General features: G+C 42.5%; 1 protein-coding gene across 1 annotated transcript in view; it reads right to left on the bottom strand.

Annotated features, from left to right (window-relative positions):
• The window catches only part of marchf5 (membrane-associated ring finger (C3HC4) 5), a 28202-nt gene continuing 486 nt past the window's right edge, over window positions 1–27716 (bottom strand). The window contains exons 2-6 of the mRNA XM_053436381.1: window positions 15348–15550; window positions 4322–4452; window positions 3884–4067; window positions 2702–2868; window positions 1–1795 (exon numbers count right to left, since the gene is read on the bottom strand). Of these exons, the coding sequence (XP_053292356.1) occupies window positions 1679–1795; window positions 2702–2868; window positions 3884–4067; window positions 4322–4452; window positions 15348–15550 (802 nt within the window). The 3' untranslated portion in view covers window positions 1–1678. The remainder of the gene's footprint in view (window positions 1796–2701; window positions 2869–3883; window positions 4068–4321; window positions 4453–15347; window positions 15551–27716) is intronic.

Below are 27716 nucleotides of genomic sequence, written 5' to 3'. Positions count from 1 at the left end.
TTTGGAAAAATACATTTATTCACAGAACTGAAACCATTAAACTCCAGAGTCAGAAGCAACAAACACAGTTCACACTTATTTTGGCAGAGTGGAGACTGAACGGTGAATGTACAGGGATGGGTTTGGGGAAACATCTGTAAAACAGGCACAGTTTACATGTGCATGTTAATTATTCCACGTAGGTCGCCAGGAAGTCCCAGACCACAGGCTGTCACGTGTCCTCAGTGGCAGAATGCAGCACAATAAATCCAAGTGATCACGTTACACTCCCAATGATCTACACAAACACATCTGGTCTCATGTTAAACACTCAGCACACTTGAGATCAAACGACTGAATTCCACTCGAGTCCAGATTGTGTTCACCAGTACATCTCTGCTGTTGGTTTGAACGGTGTCTCCGTCTACAGTGGTACCAGAGATGGCATTTTTTATAGGTGATTTTTCATCTCCATGGTTGAAGCAGAAATTTAAAAAACTAAAATATCTGCATGGCTTCGCGCCACTAGAGGAAATATGGCTCGTCATTGGTGTGACTGTCCAAAGTGTCGGCTGCTTCCATGACTCATTTCAAAACTGCCACTCGTGTCCGAGCTGAGCCGCAGCCCGAGGGTCACATGACGGAGGAACAGTGACAATGAAGAAAAGAAAAGGATTTTGTTAAATAAAACTAAAGAGAGGGAAAGAAAAACTGTTCAAGTTCCCGAGTTCTTTCAGCGAAGTGTCACATCGCCAACGTGCTGCAGAAAAGATCCACGCAGCCGGAGGGGGGGGGGTGGTGTCATAGCAACAGGCTGTGCACCTGCACCACTGTGGTGATGGTCGAGATTAAACACAACCACAGAAGAGCTTCTTTTGGGGGAGGGGGGGGAAGTGGAGATAAAGCAACAGGCGTGAACACTTCCGGGGTACGAGGAGGAAGCAAATAAATAAAAGGCTGTGCTTTAGCTTCTGCTCGGTGGTCAGTGGGTTTTCGTACCGTCAGTTGAAACCTCGACACGCCCCCTCCTGGCTGCGTTGACGCACTGCATCCTGTCTGCACAGTTGTTTCCTCTGTAATACATTCCAAATACTCAACATATTCCTCTGTCGTTATAAATCCTCCAACATTGGCAAATGGGACTTTTCAAAATCTGCAAAATAAACATTATAAAACAGTCATTTATTAATGTTATAAAACTTTATAATTACACATGCCCCACATATTTGATGTCCTTTAAAATACACTTATGTTTACAATAGGTGTTAGTTTATGTGACAAATCCACCCGGCACCGGTTCTTAGAGAAGAGATGTTTGGCCTGTGTGTGTGTGTGTGTGTGTGTGTGTGTGTGTGTGTGTGTGTGTGAAACTGCAAACATGCTCTGCTCTGTGTGCGTCAGTCTGATCCGTCTTCACCCAACAAACACGTCGGAAGGTTAAAAGTGAAGCGGCGGTACTTGGGATCCTTGTGATGAATGCTTCAGGAAGGGGGAGAGGGGTGAGGAGCAGGTAGGTGCGGGTGACACTGATCCCGAGTCTGACGTGTTCATTTCCTCCTCCGCCCCCTGACCCCTAAAGGCAGAAGTGTGTGTACTGTACTGTAGGTGGTTGTGTGGGGGTGTGTGTGTGGTTCATCCGGTCGTCCTCCCTCCGTCGCCTCCTCCGCCTCCTCAGGCCTCCTCCTCCTCCTCCTCCTCCTCAGGCCTCCTCCTGCTCGGGGAAGTTGAGGATCTTGCGGTGAGCTTGCCTCTGGTACTGCTGCTGTTTGAAGTACACCTTAAACGCTCCCTTGATGGCCACGAAGGCGATTCCTCCCTGTAGAGTAGAGATAATTTTCAAAAAGCGTTCAAAGACACGTTCTTCTTAAAACATTAAAGCCTCCTCTGATCCTTTCCGTCGGCCTCGTCGACACTACTGCAGATATTTTCCTCTCTCGGTCGACTCAACCTTCGTTTTACAAACAATTCAGTCTACATCAATGATCCGTCAGATACCAGAGCAGAGCTTTGTGAGCATGCTCAGTGAGCTTGTAACTTCCAAACCAAGTTTTCAAAGTGCTGATATGCACAAAGTAAGCTGTGATGTCATCGCTTCCCAAACACTGTGTTCCACGTACACACAGTCAGTGGAAGAGTTTGTGAGAAATATTCATTCTAAATTGTTTTTAATAGTATGGCTTTTCAAAATAGCTAGTTGAAAGTTGAAAATTGTACCAGTGCAGTACCTTAAATCTTAAGTGTTAACCAGGTCATTAACATCTCGGCTGTCATTATAAAAATGAAAAAAAATCAAACCACAGAAGATTTTATTACTTGACTATTCAGATCAGTTTATGACTTGATTCTAAAATGAGTCTTGCAGCTGAAGCCAACAAGTCGACTCGTCCTGTTTCCTGCACATGTGACACTTTATCATGACCGAGCATCGGGCCAGCAGCAGCATGCGTGTCAGAGTATGAGGACACAATGTTCAGTGGTGTCAGTGCAGCCTGGATCACATGAGCCACTCGGGTTACCGCTCTGTCCTCACCACCAGGTGAGTGTCAAGGGGGGGGCGAATGGGTGGCACAGTTAACACGAGGTAAAGTGGAATCCTTCATTCACAAACACTGTGACTGTTGTTACTTTAAGCAGATTTGACTGTATTTAAGGTGAATCTGAAATAACCATGCCTCCCCCCACCACTGCGTGACAGGCTGGGTGTAATATGTTGTGTACCCACCAGGATGGTCCTCTGTAGGTTGGAGTTGACACTGCTGAACATCAGCTTCCCCACTATGGTAGCGATGGTGGGGAAAACCAGGGCGCCGCACAGGATCCGTGTGGCCGACACGTGGTCGGCCAGGGGGCTGGCCTCTGCCGGGATCCGGGGAACTGGACAGCCAATCCCTGTGGAAACACAGAATCAACAGCAGCGAGGCATTTGAAACAAACAAACAAATAATTGTTGTCATGTGTGTTTACAATAATTATGCAGCCCCTTTATCCATCACATGACTTTCTAAATGACTAACTCTTTTACAAATTATAACAACGCCCACAAAGCTTCAGTGCATGCAGTTTATTAAATCCATTCATGATATATGGTGATAAAGACGACCAGGGCTGTACAGACACCTGAACGTCACACATGTCTGTGCTATGAACAAATTTACTGCTGTAGCTCCTGTGTAATACAGTTGTGCTGAACTGAGGATGCATTGCTGTTCTACTTGGTAGTTGTTGTCTGTCGTTCAGGTAAACACATGTGTCTGCGTTGAGTTCACACAAACACCAAAACCCACAATTCCAACGTAACAAGCCCTCGTGTTCTCAATGGGTCGAGCAGCTCGCTCAGACAGAGAGCTGAACTGCTAATTTGAATATTTTTGGTTTTTATACAGATGTAATTTCTCTGCAATAAAGACGATGTTCGTCTAAAAACATTACACATTCAGGTTTGGTATTCTTGTGCCTAAAATTGAAGGCACTGAAAAAATAGCGCATGTCACATACCTTTTTCATTTAAACAATACCTGATATTGATGGTAACAGATATTTACTTATGTGCTACAGCTTTGTTCCCTGTGCGACAGAACTATTAACATCTGTAGCACCAAAGCTTTGTAAAAAATATTAATAACATACAGTCCCGATAATCCATTGAAAATGTTTGGTTGAGTTTGAATATCTCGTTCATTTCCTATTTTTAGTTGCAGCGACACAAAAACACACACACACACCTACACCTCAAATAAAGCTGCTTGTATTGATTTAACACAGAACATCTGAATTCTAAATACTCAACATTCAAAGCAAAGAGCTCAAGCATAAACAACACAAACAGACTAAGATGGCATGTACAACATTCGGGTTTAAAAGAAGAGACACGTTTCCTGGATCCAACTTGAGTGTGTGTCCTGACCTGGAAAGATGCTGTTGAGGATCTGCAGTTTGGTGGAGTACTTCCTCCACAGACGCAGCACGTAGTCCTCCCAGCGGATCATCTTGCCCAGGATCAGCATGACGGGGATGGTGGGCAGGCCGATTAACAGGAACAAAGGGTCGGCCCGCTCCATAACATCCAGGCCCTCCTTATGTCCGACCACCTGGACGGCAGAGAGAACAGTGTGAACGGAAAACTACAGCGAACAAGTGAAAGTGCTAGACTTTTAGTTGAATAACAACAGGAGGAATGGAGGAACACAAAAAGGCCACAATGACTTCACTACTTGCATGAACACATGCACATTATTTGCAGAAATACATGCTTCATGGTTCCATCATACAGGTACAGTCATTCATAACACTGGAAAAATCAATCAATAGAACCAATCCCCTGAGGAGGGATCACTGGTCTGACCTGCATGACGGTGACAGCTCCATATGTGACGGCAGTCCAGTAGATGGAGCCCACCATGATGCCGGCTGCCGCAAAGGGTCCGGCCTTAGAGATGAGCCGGTCGGCCAGGTCCAGCACGTAGACCACTGGACCTATAGGGAGAGAAATCACTGAGGTAAGAACACGTACAACTTATATTTCAGAGTTCTTCTCATCGGTGTGTGTGTGAAATTTAACTTTGGCAGTTACTACGCCAACCTGTGGCTCCTTCCTGGAGAGCTGCAACTAACTAGTATTACCGCCTCTGTTTTCATTTGCATGTGTGTGTCTGTTAACGCAGGATTAAAACACTACTGCACAGGAAACTTGGTGGAAGGATGTGCTTTGGGTCAGGGAAGAAACCATTACATTTTGGTATGGAGCCTGATCAGGGGGCACAGCATCTAATGAATTTCAATGTGGTTTCATAAGGGACTGTGATCTACTGAGCATTTGATCAGATTTCAGATTCTGTTGAATTACATTTTCTCACTCCCTATTTCAAAATATTATCTGGGGGAACAACGGTGCTCAGAAAATATTAGAATGTAAGTGACGCAGGAGCATGGCACTTACAAATGTTTAAATATCTTTATGTGAGTGAACATATCATCATACGTATGCAACCCTCATGAATAAATACAGTTTTATAAATGGGAGCAAATATTTCCTGAAAGACCTGACGCCTGTGTGTGTGATGATACTGAAGCCAGGTGTGAGGTGCTGTGGGAAACACACAGACTGGACAATCAGCTAATGAGTGTTTGTACAGCAGGGGTCATGAGACTCCTGCTGCTAAATCAACCACTTGAACAGGAAATGCATCCAAACTCAACACACATCTCTCATCCATCGACAAACAGAGAGAGAGCAGCCTCGTTTCTTTATGGCACCTGCTCTTTATGGAAAAGTGATGCAGGAAATAAAGCAGGTCTGTGAGTGAGTTTCCTTTTATGTCGACAGGTTGAAATACCTGGTTTTAAGATAATAAAGGAACTCGAGACAAGGAAGTGCACACTAAATGATCATCTGATCCGGTTGTATGCCAGTACCTGAAGGCTTTACCAGCATTTGAAGCATGTCAGGTATGGTGCACACCTTGTGTTGTGTTGACAGACAGGGAGCAGTCTCTCAGGCGAGTCCCACCCAGATTGAAAATAGCTGGGGCTGTTTCTCCACATGCATGTAATAGGGATTAATCTGCAATTCAAACTCGCCTTAAGCAGAATCTCAAAAACAAAAAAAGATGGGTGGAGAAAATTCTCTGCTGCATACTCGTCTCTGACATTCCAGGCCCGCTCGAGGGAAATCATGCAATATTAACAGCAAGACAACCTGACCTCACTCAGACAGACCCATCTACAGTGCCTTGCATAAGTATTCACCCCCCTTGGACTTTTTCCCATTATGTACTGTTACTAACTGGAATTCAAATAGACTTAAATAAACTTTTTCCCGTTTGATCAACAAAACATGCATAGTACTTTGGAGGTGCAAAATAAATTTTATTGTGACACAAACAATAATGAGAACAAAAAAGTTGACATCTGTTGGGTGCATAAGTATTCACCCCCCTGTGTCAATACTTGGTAGAACCCCCTTTCGCTGCAATTACACCTGCAAGTCTTTTGGGGTATGTCTCTACCAGCTTTGCACATCTAGAGATGGAAAGGTTTGTCCATTCTTCTTGGCAAAAAAGATGAAGCTCAGTCAGATTGGATGGAGACCGTCTGTGAACCGCAATCTTCAAGTCTTGCCATAGATTCTCTATTGGATTGAGGTCTGGGCTTTGACTGGGCCATTTTAAGACATTAACATTCTTTAATCCAAACCATTCCTTTGTAGCTCTGGCTGTATGTTTAGGGTCATTGTCCTGCTGGAAGATGAACCTCTGCCCCAGTCTCAAGTCTTTTGCAGACTGCATCAGATTTTCTTCAAGGATTTCCCTGTATTTGGCTCCATCCATCTTTCCCTCTATTCTGACCAGTTTCCCTGTACCTGCTGAAGAGAAGCATCCCCACAGCATGATGCTACCACCACCATGTTTCACTGTTGGGATGGTGTGCTCAAGGTGATGGGCAGTGTTGGGTTTTCGCCACACATAGCGTTTTGCATTGAGGCCAAAAAGTTCAATTTTGGTCTCATCTGACCAGAGCACCTTCTTCCACATGTTTGCTGTGTCTCCCACATGGCTTCTGGCAAACTCCAAACGGGATTTTTTATGGATCCCTTTCAACAATGGCTTTCTTCTTGCCACTCTTCCATAAAGGCCAGATTTGTGGAGTAGACGACTAATAGTTGTCCTGTGGACAGATTCTCCCACCTCAGCTGTGGATCTCTGCAACTCCTCCAGAGTAACCATGGGCCTCCTGGTTGCTTCTCTGATTAATTTTCTCCTTGTCCGACTCTTCAGTTTGGGTGGACGGCCTCCTCTTGGTAGGTTTGCGGTTGTGCCATATTCTTTCCATTTTCTTATGATGGATTTTATGGTGCTCAGAGAGATGTTCAAAGCTCTGGATATTTTTTTATAACCTAACCCTGCTTCATATTTCTCCACAACTTTATCCCTGACCTGTTTGGTGAGCTCCTTGGTCTTCATGATGCTGTTTGTTCAGTAATGATCTCCAACAAACTCTGAGTCCGTCACAGAACAGGTGTATTTATACTGAGATTAAATTGCAGACAGGTGGACCCTATTTACTAATTATGTGACTTGCAAATGTGACTTGTGAATGCAATTGGTCGCACCAGATCTTTGTTAGGGGTTTCACAGTAAAGGGGGTGAATACATATGCACTCAACACTTTTCAGATTTTTATTTGTAAATAATTGTGAAATCCATGTAATATTTTCCCCCACTTCCAAATGATGCACTATTTTGTGTTGGTCCATTACATAAACTCACAATGAAATAAATTTTAATCTGTGGTTATACCATGACAAAATGTAGAAAAGTCCAAAGGGGGTGAATACTTATGCAAGGCACTGTACATCCAGGTAATAACCCGCCCAGGAGTCACTGGGAGGAGAGCGGGGGGGATTCTACCAGAGGGAGCCGGCACAGAACCGCGGGTCTTGATGAGTTGAGCTGGAGCCAATGTAGGTAGAGTCTTGTCTACCTACAAATCTGTTCAGAAAAATCTGAACAGATTTGAAGCCAGGTTTTCAGGTGCTTTGCAATAACATTTGAGCACCAAAAAAAATATTCAACAGGATTCAGTATCAAGATATTTATAAATATATGACTAGGTGGATACTTAAAACTCATCCACTGGAGTGCTTTTATTTTGAAACTGTAGGCTGCAGGAAGCCATATTCGACAGATAAGAATTGAAACTGTTCTGAAAGATCAGTTTCTCTGGATATTCAGCTCTGAGCCACGCAAGGAACGTGTAAAAAAAAACGGCACGACCCTCGAATCTCTAGAAGAACAGCATGACTTTAACGGCTGAGCCGCAGCAAGTGTGCCTGCTCTTATCTGCTAACATGGGCGCGGAAATGAAAAGCAGGTCGTTCTGCAGCCGTCCTGCAGCTGGTGTGCCCCGGGCGTAATAAAGCTGTGAAGTGGCATTAAAATAATGCTGAGTCACTGGTCATTGCGAAAGCAGGACTTGGTTCAAGAACACTTTCTCCTCAGGTCATGTCAGCAGTGGACTGGTACATAATTATCCTATTCATTGAAGCTACAAGGCTGGAGATCAACCTCGTCGTACAGAAAATGATCAGAGAGTGGTGAATGTTTAAAGCGTCATGACAGGAGGGATTAATGACGGAGGTGCCGAGCCATCTCCAAGTCACTGTGTCCAGTGAATGATTGCCTTAACAACTCAGCAGGTACAAGTTCATAAGCCTGCGTAGGAAACCAAAGTTGTGAGAACAGACAAACATCTACGGCTGCAACATTAGCCCACACATCAAGTGTAAAAAAAGCAGCAGATTTCCAAAATAATTCTGAGGCTCTGTGGTTATTTTGGGGATAGGGGTTTGTACAGTTTGAACATAAGACAGACTTTATTAGGCTGTTTGTACAGCCGGGCCACCGTCAGGCTGTTACCCATAAGTACCTGCCACAAGCTGTATACAATCCAGCCACTGTTAGCTGCACAGCTATTTCTACAGCTGAGTACATTCGGTCAATAAAAACTACAGGTTTAGGGCTCAGCTCTGTGCAGTATTTTAAGCAGCTCATGCTAGAGGGCTCTCTCTTTTGGACAGCAGTGCTCCAGCCCACTTGTGGAGGAAGGTACCCAAAGCAAGCAAGAAGCAGTTGGCACTTTTAAAGCTACTTGACTCACAACGGAAATATCACACGTTTAGTTCTAAAGCTGTCATAAACACAGTGGCTCTCTTTTGACTACTGCGAACCTTCTTATGTATTCTAGAGCTCAGTTTTACTGCACCTACATTTACCGACCACACGCTTGAGCGCATTAATGTAGCATATTTTGATGACACTGTTGGAATCTCTTCCGCTGGCTCCCGGCCGAAGCATTACGACATCGCAGCTGGAGAGAACTGGGTCGCCATTAATGGCCACTGGCAAGTCAAGAGAGCTGAGCAATTCATTTCTGCTACTGGCAGCAGATTCCATAATTAAGATAATTAAACAGGAGGGAGGGGGGAAATCTAGGAGAGAGGAGAAAAGTGCAACCGCAGTTCTTCAGTAGTAGGCACGCAGGCTGGCACGCTGTTCCAGCTGGCTTGTTTACTCTTTCTACGTAGAGGGTCCATAAAGACAGAGCAGCAAGGACACATCGTCCTCAGACTTACATCGGCAGCCAAATTAGCATGATAGGCTGGCTTTGGCTCTGCTGCAGGTGCTGCTGGGAATACAGCCAGAACAGAATATACCCTACTCTTTGTGAGCTGCGATATTGCAAGCTTTTGCCCAAAGTCATCGGTCAGTGCAAACAATCAAAGCCTAGGTTAATGGAAAGAGTGATGTGTGGCTCCAAATCTAGCCCCTATCTAATCTGGCGGTGGGCAGGGGTCCCAGCCTGGGAGCAAAACGTGAGTAATGCCTGTCAAGCCTGTAGAAATGAGCTGGCCACAGCAGCAACCCTGAGAAAATAACTACACCGGTAGCTTCCCAACACGGCTCTCTGTCTTTACCTGTCCACAGCTTCACCACCATCACCCCAAATTGAAAGCTGTCATCAAAGTGTTGTCGCTAAGCTGTGAAATTGCTGTTATTCTGAGGGCTGATAAAAGCTTCTGCAAAACACCACAGGATGTGAAGCCAGGACACTCAAATTACAGTATATATGTATAGGACAGGGAAATACATGTTTTTGCTTTGAAATAAAGATGGTACAACATCAAACTCACTGCGGAGCAGGCAAATCATAAATATAATATAAAAAGGTATCGCTGGTGTCTGTATGGCCATAATAAAAGGAGGCACGGCTGGAATAAAAAAAAGGAACACTGCAGCAATGATGCAGCAAAACTGACAATGGTGTACTCCTGCTCACTTTGAAGCTCACTAAAGCCAAGTGTATCCTGCAGCAAGAGACAAAACCCCACAGATGGTACAGACATAATCTCAGCTAAAATGTAGAGAAACTTACTCTTCTGTATCTTTAAAAAAAAGGATCAAGTTATTTAACAAGTACAAAAACAGAATACTGACGGTCATACCGTCTAACTGCCATTTTTGTAACCAAGGTATACCAATGTGGCTAAATGCATTTCTAGACATTTAAATCGGATCCTAACATAATCATCTGGAAGTAGCTAAATCTATGTATATGGGAGTCCAAATAACAAACCCCAAAACTTTTAAATTACATTTTGACCTCTAATATCTTGCAGCACCATAAAATACTAAATTAGCCTGCAACGTTTGCACGGCGAGCTCCGCAGGAAGGGATCACATCTTTGGGCACATCCTGTTTATAACTAACTGAGCAGAGTTCTAATGAAGTGTGAATGTGATGTTAAAGTCACTGGAGGAAACACTGGAGGACAGCTGTGATTTCAAACATTCATCAGCAGAGTGGCGGCGTCACTCCACTCATCTCCTCTCGGCCTTTGATGAGCTCCGTCGGCTCTTCCCGTGACCCACTTTCACTCCCTATCTACCTCTCTCCCAGACATATTCAGCATCCCCGCACAGCCCCCTCACCATCTCTGTCTGGCACTTGCTAATGGGATTAGGGAGAAAAGGGAGAAAAGACCATTTTCCCCTGTGGTGGAGGAGCCTCTCAGGTAAACTCAACTGGCGCAGTGCATATAACGAACCACCGCTCTACTATCTGCCCAAACACAAAGCTAAAGGTTGGACATTTAAATTCACACCATAGCTCACTACTTCCATTTCTACACAATCTACGCTCCTTCCATCCATTGAGAGAAAGTAGAAACCAGTGGCAAAACAAGTTAACACTGGCAATTGTCTCTGTAATCCATCTCTCCAATAACATTAAACTTAAAATTAAGACTTTTTAAGTCCATAATGAATAAAGACCTATGTCAAGTGGGACAGATATGAGGGAATATCGCAGCCTCAGAATTACATATACTTCCACATAATCGAAGATAAGGGTAAGCAGCCTCGAAGAGAACAACCTTGGAAATGCAACTTTATCTCGCATGCTAGTTGACTGAGTTATCAATCAACATTTGAAGTGCAGTGTCAATACAGCGTGCTAATATCTGTATCATTGGCAAAGAACTATATCACGCAGACAAAGTTTTTAAAAACACTAATCTTAAAAAACTAATTGTAAAGTTTAACAGAATGAATGTTCACAAAAAACGACCTACGTAAAGTATTTAAGATCTAGTGTGTCATATTTTCACATTATCAGACTCTTTACGGCTTAAAATTCTGATTGTTAAATTATAAAATACTTTCTAAAGCCATGCTGAAAAATGTAATTTGCATGCTGCAAATAACACAATGACTCCCAGATTGCTCCAAGCTCTACCAGACATGCTCCTGTCTTTTTAAACGTTTCTCTTCAAGAGATGTACAGTTAGATGTGCAGCGTCCTCCCACACATCCTGACACTCTGTCAAATAAACATGACTTAATAAAAAGGTAACACAAGCCTCTGTATACTTATAAAAAAAGTCTAAATAAATGATGAGTGATCGTGGCTGAAGCCTACTGCATTATTCTCAAAGCGCCTCATCACTCAGAGGATCAACGACAGTAAAGAGGAAGTTCCCTTTCAAAATAAACCACAGGACAATTCATCAAAATACTCGTGCAATTGGCCAGACCACTTGAGCTGTCGCACATATGAACACAAACTTTGGCGTGGGAATCAGGTTTTTTAGCTGTCCGTTATGAAAAGTTAGAGCTGGCCAAAAATAACTAACCTCAAAGACATCGTGATGATGTGTCACACAGAGAAAACACTGACGTAATATGTCTCAATCGTGACTAAAAACCTGCTGTGTTAAACAGAGACTCCATTCATAATGTGTCTCGAAGCAAAAACTTGTGTATGAGAAGAACATTGGTTAACACAAACATGTTTGTACATCCCTGTCAGATGAGTCAGCGGAGTTCTCTTGGACTCAAATTAATCCATTTTCACACAGGTTGTCCTGAGTTTAAACATTAATAGATTGTTTTATTATCATATTTTATTTTTGTAAAGAAGCAAATATAATTGAATTAAATTATGTTGCTTGGCAACCAGTCAGAAGAGACCTCACTGTCATGTCACTACATCTCAACATTTCATCTAATCTTCATAATTCTGAGGTACCGGACTTATTAGTGTAGAAAAACAAACACACAGCAACAAACCCATACACACTAAATCGTGTAGTTTTTTAACTGAACCGTGAATTGTGAATAACTTTAATTTAACTTGGGAGAGTTTAACATTTTAATTGTAATGTACACTAAATACCTGAAAACACAAATTAAATAAGTAATACATATATATTCTGAAAGATATTTCTCTAACTTTTTATTATTATACTTTGTTCGTCCCTGATTTTAACCGTATCAGTGCAACCAAAGCGCCACAGGTCTGACAGACACTGCAGAACCTTATTCTTTTAATTGTCGTCTGTTTGGTTCTGACAGCTGTTTCCAAGATCATAGTGCAAAATAAAAATCTCAAACTCTTCGATCTTAGTTGTGGAATGTCTAACAGACATGGAAGGGATTTGGCACAAGTTTTTCCAACTTGACAAAGTGTATAAGAACTATCCACCACCCCATCTTAGTTAAAAGCATTTTTTAAAAGTAATGCAAATATATTTATAAATTGTGAGCCAATAAATGTCATATTTCAATAAAGTGTAAAATTAAGATTTGTACATTTGCTAGGGGGCCTGGGCAGTTCTATTGGATATTGTGTTTATATTCATCTAACGGCTGATACAGCACTAATTAACTAACCCTAACCCTACTGGGCCCTGAGAGCCAATCAACATGTCCTTAAAAGACAAATAGAAAAGAGCCAGACAGACACATTTACAAATACTCAACAGCCGGCCAAGTGCCAGGGATCAGCACTCAGAGAGAGATACAGACATACACAGGGCAATTTACTGAGGAGGAGGAAGTGCCTAAAGAAGCTGTGCTACCTTCTGCTTATGGCAGCAGCGTGAGTGACAGTGCAGCCTTGGTCACTATAAATAAACATTAACATGTTTACCAGCCAGGCCTGGCCTCTTGCACACTAACATTGTCTTAAGGCCAGCTACTGCCTCAAATTGCAACTTTTTTTAATTTGAGGTCAAAACACCAGTGGCCCTGTGGCTGATGGGTAACTATTCACCTTAGATATGGAAAAGTCTTCATATTTGACAGTAAAATTGCACCAACAGGATTAAACCAACATTATTCTGTTTTTATATTAGAGACCAACTTGGCCCATATGAACCTTTCACAGATATATCTTATCTTTTAGTTTAACGATATACTCTTACATGAAAACTTTTCTTTTACAAAAAATCTATGAAAAGACATGCATTTATATCTAAAATTTACGTTTAAAATAATTTATTATCTTAATTCAGGTTCTAGCTACTACTTAGGAATCCTTGCTATTATTAAAAAATACACTCACCGGCGACTTTATTAGGCAAGCCTGTTCAATTGCTTTTTAACACAAATAGCTAATCAGTCAATCACATGGCAGCAACTCAATGCATTTAGACGTGGTGAAGATGACTTGCTGAGGTTCAAACCGAGCATTGGAATGAGGAAGAAAGGGGATTTTAAGTGACTTTGAACGTGGCACGGTTGTTGGTGCCAGACAAGCCAGTCTGAGTATTTCAAAAACTGCTGATTTTTACGCAAAAGAGAAAATATCCAGTGAGCAGCAGTTGTGTGGATGAAAAAATGCCTTGTTGATGTCAGAGGTCAGAGGAGAATGGGCACAGTGGTTTGAGATGATAGAAAGGCCCCAGTAACTGAAATAACCACTCGTTACAACCAAAGTATGCAGAATACCATCTCTGAACGCACAGCACGTTGAAGCAGATGGGCTACAGCAGCAGAAGACCACACCGGGTGCCACTCCTGACAGCTAAGAACAGGAAACTGAGGCTACAATTAGCACTGGCTGTGACATTCAGATGGTAGGGTCAGAATTTGGCGTAAACAACATGAAAGCATGGATCCATCCTGCCTTGAATCAACGGTTCAGGCTGCTGGTGGTGGTGTAATGGTGTGGGGGATATTTGCTTGGCACACTTTGGGCCCCTTAGTACCAATTGAGCATCGTCTAAACGCCACGCCACACAGGCAGTCCTGAAGGCAAAAGGGGTTCCAACCCGGTCCTAGCAAGGTGTCTATCAGGAATTTCCCCGTAATATCAGTATCAATCCCCAAAAATGTCAACGCAAAATCCATGTTACAAAGGTTGAGGACAAGATGCTATCTTAGAGGGATATGAAGGGATTCGAGACACAGAAACTGAAAAGTGAGCAGTATCTGGCCACATAAGTGTGGCCGTGTGTGGTGTATTTTCATAAGATGAGTCATAGCTGGTGTTTGGGAACAACTGATGCCCTCGTCACTCTGACGCGTTCGGATAATTGAGGCAGCCGCTTCTCTAAACTACTGCTAATCAATCAGCCAGGAGCTGGGCTGTGTAACAAGTGGCTGACCTTCTGTTCTTCGACAGGCTGGAAGGAAATATTTACCCAGATCACCACAGAACCTATGCTGGCTCCACAGTAAACAAACATGCACTCAGGCAAGAAAAAGTGAATATCTCTCAGAGCTTCGGGCACAGTTAAAGGCAGCAGCTATTAAGAGGGCCTACAAGAGGAGCTTCAGCTGTTTACTTACATGGAAATTTGCTTAATAATGCTGCTTCGATGTTGACCGTTAGCGTGAAATGAGGAGTCATTACATTTTTACATTGCAGTAAATTAAAATAAAAAAATTACAAACTGTTGGGGGTGGGGTCAAGTCAGTGAGGGTTGATTACATGTACTCTTTAATGTAGCTTTTATGTAGAACAACTATAGACGCAAGTGGCTGGTGATCCCAGTCCCAAAGCACGCAGGCAGGATGATCCCATGTGGTCTAGCATGATTAAACAACACGGAAACGATACAAATTCACTCACTTTGAGTCATGCTTGCTCTTTAGAGCTCATCCTATGAATATTTCTTAAATGTTTGCTATTATGAGTAGACATTCTTCAAAAATATCAATAAGTATAAGCACCTGCCAGTGTCACAGTCACTGGAGGATATGAGCAGAATCCATGTTGTAAATATAACTTTAAGAACAGAAATGTAAATATGAAATAATGGCTGATCAAAAAGGGGGGCTTCTTTATTTTCCTAACCAAATGATGAATCATGACAAGGAGATGGATTACTTGCGACGAAACTTGAGGTGAATTTTACCCTTCAAATTTAAACTGATGGTTTTTTTTATCTACACTGATCTACTACACTGCCTCTCTTAAATGTAATTGATAGAAATCTGTCATACCAACAGAAAACTTGAATCCCTCTTCAAGGTCAACCTCTTATTTCTAAGTCGACTACTTATCCCTTGTGAGATGCAACCCACCAAGTTTGGGAAAGACGATGAGGTACTCTGCGTTGCACTGTGGGCAGGTCACGCGTGCAGTGCTGTTGCCACGCTGCTTTTCGTCCACCCAGCGCTGCAGGCAGGCTTGGTGAACCCACTTGGTGGAGCCGCGGCAGTGACAGGGACGCACCCATTCTGCTGTGCGGTCGTCTTCATCTGTGGCGAAGCACACCCAGCAGCTCCTAAAAACAAACACACATGAAGACGGTAAAACACCTACAGCGAACACACACGGATTATTACGGATAAGGTTCATAAATGAACTTGACATCAGTTTCCCAATTATTTCCCTAACACAAATGGAGAATAGCTATGAAACACCTGTTAGCATGTACTATGGCTATATACACACACTAATACATTTTCATTTTGAGATGGCGTTTTAAAAACAAATGCCCTCCATCCAAACAAGCACTTTAGCTTGTGATGTGTGGTAGATGAGGAGATAGAAATCAAAACGAAAGTAATTGTTTAATGACCCCTTTGAGTAGAAATCACACAGTCATCAGCACACAGTCACTTCGAACAAGAATCAAAGGTCTGTTCTTATATCGGCCAGACCCAACACACAGTCTTCCTTTTTTGGTGGAACCCAGACAAATGCTTTGTTCTGAACTCATGTCAAAGACATATCAACAGTCTCCTCTCCTCCAACATTATATCTGCCAACACTATATAGTATTTGCTCTACCACTTACAAAAAGGTAGTTCACTTCCTCCAATTTATGTGTCCTCACTTGGAAAACAGGCTAAACACGTTAATGACTTGTTTGCTGCCATTTTCCAATTACCTGGACTCCTGCTAACAATACACCCGGGCAACCATCCTCTGTGAGTTTGGAAGGTAATTAGATATGCAAGTTCCCTGACCTTCAACAGAACATCTCCAACTGTGACATTATATTGCTTTTCCATAATTAATCAGCCGAGTGCGACTGGCTGGAAGGTTCACCCCATGTTTCTCTGCATGTGGCAAATTTCAAGAATGTAGACAGTTACATTCTTGTTTTAGCTGCAATATTTCAATCAAAATAGGCAGAGGAGAGATACAGTATGAATAATCGATTTTAACGCCAGACCATGACTACAGCAGCAAAGCTTCCAAGCCTTTACTATAGAGTAAAACTGTTGTTTTACTAAAATCAGTTTTTTTTAAAGCCTTGCAGATTACTATTCACAGAGTCCAGGTTACAGGAAACAACAACAAACTACACAAAGAGATTTGCTCTATGATTAAATCTACAGTGTTAATCATTTCAACACACATAACTTTATCCATTCCATAACAATCAGGCTAAAGTTTGGTTTAAAGCTCGGTGTAAGGTAGGTTGAGAGGTACCAAACAGGGCAGTGTCTCTTCTTTGTCAAGGGACAACTATCTTTGCTAATCGGACCTGATAAAAAACACATCAAGGGTTCAGTGTTCCATTTCCTGTTTCTAATAGGTACGCCTGGAATGGAGGAAACCGGCAGTGTTTTTAGTATGATTTTAGAGATATTATAAATAAGTAACTCTTGTATGAAGTACAGTTCTTAATCACTAAATATATTGCATTCATTCCCAAAATCATCCACAGCTTCTCAATTGTGATTATTCAGCCAGTTTAGTGATCAATCAATCATCTGTTTCATTCTTGATTTGCCCTGAAATCTAACAGAAAGACATCGGTGTGTCTGCATCTCTAATATATTGCACACAGGTCTCTGAAGAGACGGTTTAAATCTAGTAATACTGCTCCTTACCAATTACTTTGATCATGGCCATAGCGTCAGTGAGGGGAAACATGCAGCCAAAATGACTTTAATGAGGAAAACAATTTAAATCACCTGAACACTTTTTATAGTCACTTCAGTACAAAGTCTATGCGTCCACCTTTAGCAGCTCTTTAACAGTGCCTTCAATATTTGTTGAGAAACTGACTCTCCGTAGTACACCGTGTACATTTCAACCCTACTGCTCCGACAGCTGAATAATAGATATCAAATCTCAGGCCTTCTGTCATCATACTGCTGAGGTCTCGGTTGTTACTGCGGCCACAGGGGAGTAGAGGGGGGTCCTCTGTGAAAGACCGTGGATGGCTAACTTGGATAATTTGCTCAGGTTGCTGCCTGCTTGCCCTGGAAGATTTTCCAATACTCTGCTTATACTGAATAAAACATGGCGACGCAGGAGGGGAGCGCTCGGGTCGAGGCGCTCAAGTAACATTGCCAGCTAAAAGGTCCGGCCCGGCACACATCACAAATCTGAGTCTGAGGGAAACACTGAGCCTCTATTCACACTTCTGTCTTCTGTCCTCACAAAACTCGCTCTGTAACGTCCACCTCTTTGCATCTGACAGGTATATGAGCCTGCAATTTACTCCAAGCTGTTTGACACTACATCAAACACTTTTTGCAAAGCTGGCAAAGGGTGATAGGATAAAAAATATACATCTTGTGGCCATTTCCAATGATGCCCGATGGGGCTTAATATCCCAAAAGACAGCACAAAGATAAAAACTGAGGCTATGCAAAGACTGGATGAGTAGCTGGGTTGAACACTGGCAGATGTCTAAAGAGGAGTGTGACAGAGGAGAACAAAACCTAATGCTCCCATAGATTCACTGGCTCCTATTCCTGTAACCAAGCCTTACAGCATGACAGTACCTAATACAACAGCACCGAAATGCTATCCACTGTGAGAAACCTTAATCTCTAGCTTGATGTCGCCTCAACCCTGTTCAGCAGAACACTTGGGCAGATAAGCCTACGCTGCACATGTATAAAATTGTCTCCGGCATATAGAGAATGCCTGCAATTTGACACAGATGTGGCTTGTAAATCTATACTTTTAAAACAATAGACAGAATGATGACACAAACTTATCAGACGTTGTGAACATTTCAGTTCGTGATTTGAGTGCTTGAAACAAATGATTCCAGTATTTTTATACTAAAAAAACTCAAACATGTGGGGTATCACCCCCCCCCCCCCCCCCCAAAAGGCGATTACCTCTATTCCAATAGCCAGTAAAGGAACTTGCCATTCTGTTTTTTTCCCAGTACATCAACGGCACAAAAGCACTGTCCGCCTAATTAGCACATTGACCCAGGTGTCAAATTTCTATCGATGTCTGAGCCGAATCCGATAAAAACACAAGTCTACTGCAGAATCATTTGACTCTGGAGTGAATCCAGAATGAATCCATTGCAGACTAAAGCCTTATTTTAGCAGGTGCTTTTTGACCAGGGGAAAAGGGGCTCAATACGGGCTGACATCCTTTCAATGTCTAGGGTAAAGGACAGTAGTTTTCCGGTTCCTCCATAATAATCATGCAACTGGTTTTTGGTTACAACTCTACAAACCACTCATCAATGATGAATGATTAGTATGACTGATTACCATTATCAACGGCGAACCCTGTGTAAAAAGATATACAGTAGCTGGCAGTATCAGCACCGAAGTGGACACACTGGTGCGGGGACACACACAAACATACTGACGAAAGCCGCACAGTTCAGCGAGCTAGTCGTCACGGAACACAGGGTAGTGTGTCCTGGACATAACAAGGTCTGGAAAGGCTCCATCAAAATGTCCTCCAAGAACAGATGATGGCAACTTGCCTGAGTTTCACTGAAGCAAGGTGACGTGCTGTCTCAACGACTAATTTACGTGTTCAACAGGCAAAATTAAGTGTGGCTTTGCAGTTTCCACAATGAGCTTCAATAAATCGAATGCGAACCAACTGCTTTGAAACTTCATGGGCATGCAAACAGCGGTGTGCATTATCCTTTCTGTTTTCTCAGATATTCTGACAAACCTTCAAGCTTCAAGGATGAAAAGAATGTCTAGCAGTAAAGGGCTGTAGATCTTTCCCTGCAAAGCTGGGCCAACATCACTTGTACCACTTCAGCTGTCAATGAGATGTTGGCAATCAAAGTAAGTGCAGAACTGTATCATGGTCACACAGACACAGGAGGGGTGTGTGTAGGAATACAGGATGACGGACACTGTGTACAAAGAGGAGTGGGACCGCAGAGCTACTTTCTCATCATCTCACAGGTCAGGCTCACGTTCTTCAAGAGGCGCATAAGCCACCCAAAGGTGGCATTTACTCAGCAGAGGTCATGTGACTGTGGGAAAACTGAAGGGCACAGGGGCACCAGATTCAGAACAGGAATTACAGCTTCTAAAATGACCAGATTCTAATCAACACAGTCTTGTGTGTACATTGAATTACAGTATATTATATCATAGCATATTGCAGTTTGTGACATTTAAAAAATGACAGCCCATTTAATGTAACGTAATAAACTAAACGTTCAGGTTTAAGTTTTGTTTATGTTGCTCACTGACAGGTAAGTAATGTATTTTCACTCAGTTGACTAACACAGGAGCCTCCCATTTCTAGTAGAACTTTAGGCAACCTTATCACAAATTTGTGTACTTCTGAAATCTACTGTACAATACACTCTGACCGTGGTTTTACATTAACAAGTCCACAGGAGTCCAGGAAAGGAATTTTGAATGCTCCCCGAGCGGCTGGCATCCATAGTTAGGAAGACTATGACAAGTGGTGGATGGAAATTGATTAATCCAAAACTTTAAATCACTACATTCTTAGGTATCATTTCAGATTCAAATGTAGGGTTTGTCTGAAATATGGTGATTTTGTAGTGTTGCCTTTATGTCCACATTATAATGATCGTGTTTGGTCAAAGAGACATGAACCCTGTTCGAAACCAACAGTGTAACAGGATGTCATTCAGTTTAGTGTTTGTGGTTTAAATGACTAGAGCCTGCGAGCTCCCACACCTATGAGGTTTCCAATAACCGCTGGTGCTTTACACCTGTCTCTTTAATCTAAACTAATGGGGTGGTATTTAAAAAAAATCTACCCGTTACATAAATCTAATTTCCCTTAGCTACAAACAAGAAATAAGTATAGTGTCACATACCAGTAATGAAATCCCTTAAAAGGGATAGCGACACTGCTACCCCTGAAACTCCAAAAGTGTTTTGTGGACTCAAAAACTTCACCCGACCCATCGACATAGGGGTGAGAAGATAACGAGTCAATTTTCATTTCTAGGTGAATTATCCCTTTAAGAAATGAAAAATACTACATGTAAAAAGTAGAATGTCAGAGTGAAAATGCATGTTTAACTCGTTAATAGAACATATGATAATTATTAAGCCAACTTTAAAGCCCCTACAAGGAATTTTTAACTGGAACGGTCTTATTTTAATATTGCTGCTTCTTAATGACCTAAAACAACAAATGAGACATTTGGGAAGAGAATTTTCCTTTTTCAATTAACTATTCTCAGTGTCTGTCGCTGATTACCTGCAAAGTCTTAGCACAGTTTACGGAAGTCAAGCTGGAAAGGCCTATGTGTAGATGGAGGGAGAAGAAAAAAAAGCGGGGGCAGCGAGCCTGGCTACACGCTAGGCTAAACGCAAACTCGTACAGACCAGCACTCCCGAGTCTGTTGCTGGCCAACACCAGGTCTCTTACAAACAGGATGAAAGAGATCAGAATGAGAAATACTCCTCATTGTGTGATTGTCATCACAGAGACCAGGCTGAACAACAACATTGAAGTAGCTGTCTGCTCGGTTTACGGAGCGGACTGAACGTCGAGCGAAGGAGGCTGGGATGTTCCATTTGCCCACAATAAGAGGAGGGGGAGTATGCATTTCTCGTACATGTATAAATGTAAGCAATACTCAATGGTTATGTGAAATCAGTTCTAATACTGATGATTGTCTTTACTGACATATTGTCAGTACTGAACTGTCAGTACATTAGCTGAGTACTAAACTGTCATATTTTATAAATGTAAGAATTTATATGAATATGAGTATGTTGAGCATTTTGATCGTTGAACCCGCTTTGGTACATGCGCTGAGGAATTGATCTCTCAATTTGCAGGTGGAGCAGAGACAGACAGTGCAGTGTTTTCTTGGTGAGTGTCCTGACCTCGCTACACGTGTCTTTTTTCACCCCTTCCAGAACAAATGCACATGCTGTCTGGAGTGAGGTTTTTTGAGACAGGCGAGAGTGGAAACTAGGGATGGGCATAATTAATCGACGATCGATTAATTGATCATTAAGAATTTCGTCGATGAAATAATTTTTCCAACACTGCGAAGCTATCCCAGAGACTGGAGGAGACAAGGAGCCTGCGTTGTCTGACACGGACGAGGGGAGCGCATACACCGGAGCCGCGGCCAGGCTAGCCAAGTTAGCACGAAGCTAGCTGTGTATCACGGGGACGTCAGTCCCCTCAGAGCGGGTTTTTTGGCGGCTGGACTGACGGTCACCAGGCTGCGTTCGCGTCTGAACCCAGAGCACGTTAACATGCTCATCTTTCTCAACACAAATCCGTAGGCTGGTGCTGAAGTTGTATGTGAGTTACTGGTTATTTTTATGAAGCTTTCTCGACTCGGTACCTTGTTTGATAGTTTTGAGTTACATTTGGCAAAACCGGTCAGACCGAAGTATTATATTTGTAGTTGTTGTTTAACATTATGTTTTTTTTATATTATTATTATATTATATTAAGATTACGGCAGCGCATATTTTGTTCATCTTGTAATAAAGATCTCAATGAGGAAACACGCTTTTTTTTTCACTGCATTTTAATGTAGCTTATAAATAGTGAATTTTTGAACTTGAAAATATTAATGATTAATCAAAAATTCGTCATTAACTCTCCCGACGATCGACGAAGACAATTTAATCGAACGCCCATCCCTAGTGGAAACACTACAGATTTTGTCCACAGAGGCGCCAAAATCGACGGAAAGTAAAAGTTCCTCGTTAAGTGGCTTCACAAGGGAATTAAATCTATTTTTATCAAACTCTCAGGATATAGGAGAAATGGCACTGCTAAATTTGAACCTCTTACTACACAATAAATCTAAGTCAATTTTGAAAAGTGGCGACAGATTTTACTTCCATTACTTTTGTCCATCAGTATTAGTTTAGATGCATTCACACATGTACAGAATAGATTTATATACCCATTCATACAAGCAACAGGGTTTGTGATCTGGACATCAAAACCAGACCAGAAAAGAATAAAAGAAGGATGTTGTGTGAGAGCCAATAAAAAAGGTCAGTGTGGATTGAAATGTGTCTCCTACATTTATTTGTGAAACACTGCATTGCAGGGGCAGCTGGCTGCTTGTGGCAAGCCAGATAAGAGCCCGTGGAGCCTTATGTTTGTCATTGATAGTGGCTGGGTACACAACCATGGGCAAGGGGACATGACATACAGTGCCTAGCATAAGTATTCACCCCCTTTGGACTTTTCTACATTTTGTCATGGTATAACCACAGATTAAAATTTATTTCATTGTGAGTTTATGTAATGGACCAACACAAAATAGTGCATCATTTGGAAGTGGGGGGAAATATTACATGGATTTCACAATTATTTACAAATAAAAATCTGAAAAGTGTTGAGTGCATATGTATTCACCCCCTTTACTGTGAAACCCCTAACAAAGATCTGGTGCGACCAATTGCATTCACAAGTCACATTTGCAAGTTATATAATTAGTAAATAGGGTCCACCTGTCTGCAATTTAATCTCAGTATAAATACACCTGTTCTGTGACGGACTCAGAGTTTGTTGGAGATCATTAATGAACAAACAGCATCATGAAGACCAAGGAGCTCACCAAACAGGTCAGGGATAAAGTTGTGGAGAAATATGAAGCAGGGTTAGGTTATAAAAAAATATCCAGAGCTTTGAACATCTCTCTGAGCACCATAAAATCCATCATAAGAAAATGGAAAGAATATGGCACAACCGCAAACCTACCAAGAGGAGGCCGTCCACCCAAACTGAAGAGTCGGACAAGGAGAAAATTAATCAGAGAAGCAACCAGGAGGCCCATGGTTACTCTGGAGGAGTTGCAGAGATCCACAGCTGGGGTGGGAGAATCTGTCCACAGGACAACTATTAGTCGTCTACTCCACAAATCTGGCCTTTATGGAAGAGTGGCAAGAAGAAAGCCATTGTTGAAAGGGATCCATAAAAAATCCCGTTTGGAGTTTGCCAGAAGCCATGTGGGAGACACTAGCCTGGATGCCAGACGAACTTAGCCCCGCCCACAACATTTTGGTCGGGCAGTTCGGTCTGGAGTCGCTCCATTGGGAAAAAATTATGGGGCGTGTTTCAACTGACCAGGAAGTAAAATTCCTCTTCGCTCAATTGGATAGACCTACAACCAATCAGAGCAACGTAGTATGTGACGTATGCTAAGCAACGCATTGTGAGTTATTTACTGGGTTCACACCGGACGCTTCAGCGCAGCGCCAAGCCTTAAATAACAGCTGGCTCCCATCCACTCCCATGTTAAAACTTTGTGCCGGTCACACCGGAGGCTGAAGCACCGCGAGGCAGCCTTGGCGCAGCGCGGTGCTTCAGCCTCCGGTGTGACCGGCACAAAGCCGTGCAGCGATCTACTGGATCAACGGGTGTTATTATTAGCGCTGCCCGGCGGTTCAGCGTCGCTTCAGTGTCCGGTGTGAACAGCCAAGCGCCGGGGCGATAGGGATTAGCGCGGTGCTCTGGCGTCGCCTCCACGTTCTGTGTTCCTGTTTCAAAATGAATGCGCTGTCGATGTCTTCTAAAACAGACTCAATGGCAGCATCTACACATCTCAGCTCGCCAGCGGCAGGCATGTTTGTTGAAAACAAATTCAACCCGAGGGCACTGTGATGACGTGGTTGATTACGTTACCGTTGATCATCTGTCAATCATCGTATAAAGCCCGCCCTGACAATCTGATTGGCCCGGTCCGGCCATAATTTTTTCCCAATGGAGCGACCCCAGACCGAACTGCCCGACCAAATCTGTTGTGGGCGGGGCTAAGTTCGTCTGGCATCCAGGCTAGGGAGACACAGCAAACATGTGGAAGAAGGTGCTCTGGTCAGATGAGACCAAAATTGAACTTTTTGGCCTCAATGCAAAACGCTGTGTGTGGCGAAAACCCAACACTGCCCATCACCCTGAGCACACCATCCCAACAGTGAAACATGGTGGTGGTAATATCATGCTGTGGGGATGCTTCTCTTCAGCAGGTACAGGGAAACTGGTCAGAATAGAGGGAAAGATGGATGGAGCCAAATACAGGGAAATCCTTGAAGAAAATCTGATGCAGTCTGCAAAAGACTTGAGACTGGGGCGGAGGTTCATCTTCCAGCAGGACAATGACCCTAAACATACAGCCAGCGCTACAAAGGAATGGTTTGGATTAAAGAATGTTAATGTCTTAAAATGGCCCAGTCAAAGCCCAGACCTCAATCCAATAGAGAATCTATGGCAAGACTTGAAGATTGCGGTTCACAGACGGTCTCCATCCAATCTGACTGAGCTTCATCTTTTTTGCCAAGAAGAATGGACAAACCTTTCCATCTCTAGATGTGCAAAGCTGGTAGAGACATACCCCAAAAGACTTGCAGCTGTAATTGCAGCGAAAGGGGGTTCTACCAAGTATTGACACAGGGGGGTGAATACTTATGCACCCAACAGATGTCAACTTTTTTGTTCTCATTATTGTTTGTGTCACAATAAAATTTATTTTGCACCTCCAAAGTACTATGCATGTTTTGTTGATCAAACGGGAAAAAGTTTATTTAAGTCTATTTGAATTCCAGTTAGTAACAGTACATAATGGGAAAAAGTCCAAGGGGGGTGAATACTTATGCAAGGCACTGTACATCTTCCTGCTATCAGCTCATCAAACACTGTCCGGGTTATTGCCTCTGCCACACAACCACAGCAGCTCAAGCACATTTCACAAGCCTCACATGCCCTTCCTTTCTTTCTGCTCACCTACAATTTGCTTAGGAAATGATTCCAAAGTGCAAACTTCAATAGTGACAGAAAGTGCTGTGTCAAATTCCCACAAATACCTGTTAGTACAGACTGCACAAGCTATCAAATGCCGGTGACTATTCTGAAGGAAATGGTACACCAAAATGCTTGGATCTAATGCTGCTGCATCTGCTCTCGACCACTTAAACAGAAGATGGAATATTCTGGTCACACATGTGCCATGACAACGCTTGGGAAGCAGCAAGCGTGGCGTTACCCCTCTGTTTTATTTCTATACAGAGGATAAAAGTGGATAGAAATTAGCATGGTAACTCGTGAAAACATTTCCTATGTCCGAGTTCAAAACAAGACTCGTTTTGGTGGACGACAACTACATTTTATTTTGTGTGGTCAAGTTTGCACTTACGTTTTGTGTATTTCAAGACACATGAAACCGGAACTTTAGTAAGTAAAAAGCACTAAACTTGTATGCATCATCAGCCCACTCAATGATGCTTATTTAACTGAAGTCTTAACATGAACCTCAATTATAAATCAACACAATTTGTGAGAGATATATTGATAGCTGGCATGTCGTGACATGCCTTTTCTACTGATATTTTTATTTCAGTAGAAAACTGAATTTTTTTTCTACTCACACCCTGATAGACATATAATTTAGATTTAGATGAGGCAGATTCACTTATCTTGCTCTACAACTCCCCGCCGATAAATTAGACCACACAACCTATAACTAATCACCTTATTTGGTTGTACTAATTTCAGCTATAAGATGAAAAACTATAAAAATTGCACATGAACACAAGCTTCCAATAGTCACAACATGCTGAGGAATGCGTTAATGTGAGCTGAACACCAACATCACGTGCAGATGTCTAGCTGCAAAACTTCCAAGTACATCACTCGGATCTGTGTGACGTTCAATTATATTACATGACGTCACATACTTATCAACAAGGTGATCTAACCTTTGTGTTCAAGTGTGCATCACTATTTCTTCATTGAGCAGTCTGAACGAAGATTTGTATTACAAGCTGAAAAAATGACACTGGAAACGTTCACAGCATGACCTGATGCTCCTGCTGAAACAACACAGGACGCCAAGCATTAGCAGAATAAGCCTGTGCTGAATGTGAACTCAATACCTAGAGAGGCTTGTTGCTGGCTATCACAAATAAAAACACAGCAGCCGTCCATACATGAATTTGAAGCTGCAGTCTGTGGATTTTATGACTAGTGTGACCGTCAAAGTGACAAGCTACAGCTATAAGCAAGGTTCAGGACTTTGTACAGCTCCAGGGGACCTGCAGAGCTGCTGACTGTGTGCACTGACATCCCCGTCAAAGTGTACTGAGGGAAGGATGTATGTCTTTGTAGCTCAAAATAATTCCCCACACTTCAAAATCAATTTCCCCTCAATGAGACCATGAAACTGTTAAACCTGTGGTTCCACGTTGAGCTAAGCAAAGCTTCAGTCTGCCCAGAGTCTTTTTCTGTGTGCTGTAAAGCTTACCACTGCAACACTTCCCAGTGGCTTCAAAGGGAACACGTGTGTGCAGGCCTTGATTAGCTATGACATTTTAGCAGTGAGAAGAAATTTGGTTTATTAAGTGTCAAACCCAAAATTGGGGTTTGACACTTTAATAAAGTGTCAAACTTTATTAAGTTTCATTTCTTCTTCTGTTTATTTGTCTTGCATTTTCTTCCTTCCTGATGCATGTGACTTGTACATCTTCTTCAAGTCAATTCCCATGATGCTTTTTGTGACGAGGAAGTTTTCAACACCAATTTAAACCCACAATGCACAATTAGCAGTCTGCTGCTGGTTTTTATTCCTCATTTACTAGTTAGCTAGTGACGGGTGCTGATATCTGCAAGTACTCCATCTCTCATAAATCTCTTCCTAGCAGTGCCATCATGCTAACTCATGCTTGACTCTCAGTATAAGCTGAATATCACTTTCTCCTTTAGGTCAACCTGGGTTTGTGCAAATAACTCAGACATCTTGACATGTAACTGAAGGGTTAAGATTTTGCTTTCTGTGAATGAATGTGCTCCAATAGTCCATACCCAGGGGAAGGAAAGTAAACTTGTCTGGGAAAAATAATTCAGTGTCTTTTTTTTTAAAGCAGATGAGCCAACCGGTTACTGTTTTTAGAGCTATAATGATTGTTAGCAATGAACGTGACCATTTAAGAAATCTAACTGAGCAGTCATCTCCTCGTCTAAAAGGTAAATAGTTAACATGAGAGAGGTGTTGGTACAAGTGCAGCTGGGACGGATACATTCATAGTGATAGTGAACATTAACATTACTTAGTGCAGTGTTTATTGTAGGTCAGCGGTTGTAGAGGACGTCCTGTGTTGACAGTGCAGACACACTAAAAGAGTTTGAGGTCAGTGTTTGGAATAAAACGCTGAACTCAACACGTTTCTTGACATGTTGAGGCGAAGTGGTTTCACTTTCCCTCCCCATCTGCCAACAGTTGTAGGTTGACGTAAAACGCTACGTAG

This window comes from Pleuronectes platessa, chromosome 12 (assembly GCF_947347685.1).
Source record: "Pleuronectes platessa chromosome 12, fPlePla1.1, whole genome shotgun sequence".
Taxonomy (NCBI): Eukaryota; Metazoa; Chordata; class Actinopteri; order Pleuronectiformes; family Pleuronectidae; genus Pleuronectes; species Pleuronectes platessa.
Note: the sequence above shows the minus strand (reverse complement) of the source record. Positions and strands in the feature narration are given on the sequence as shown.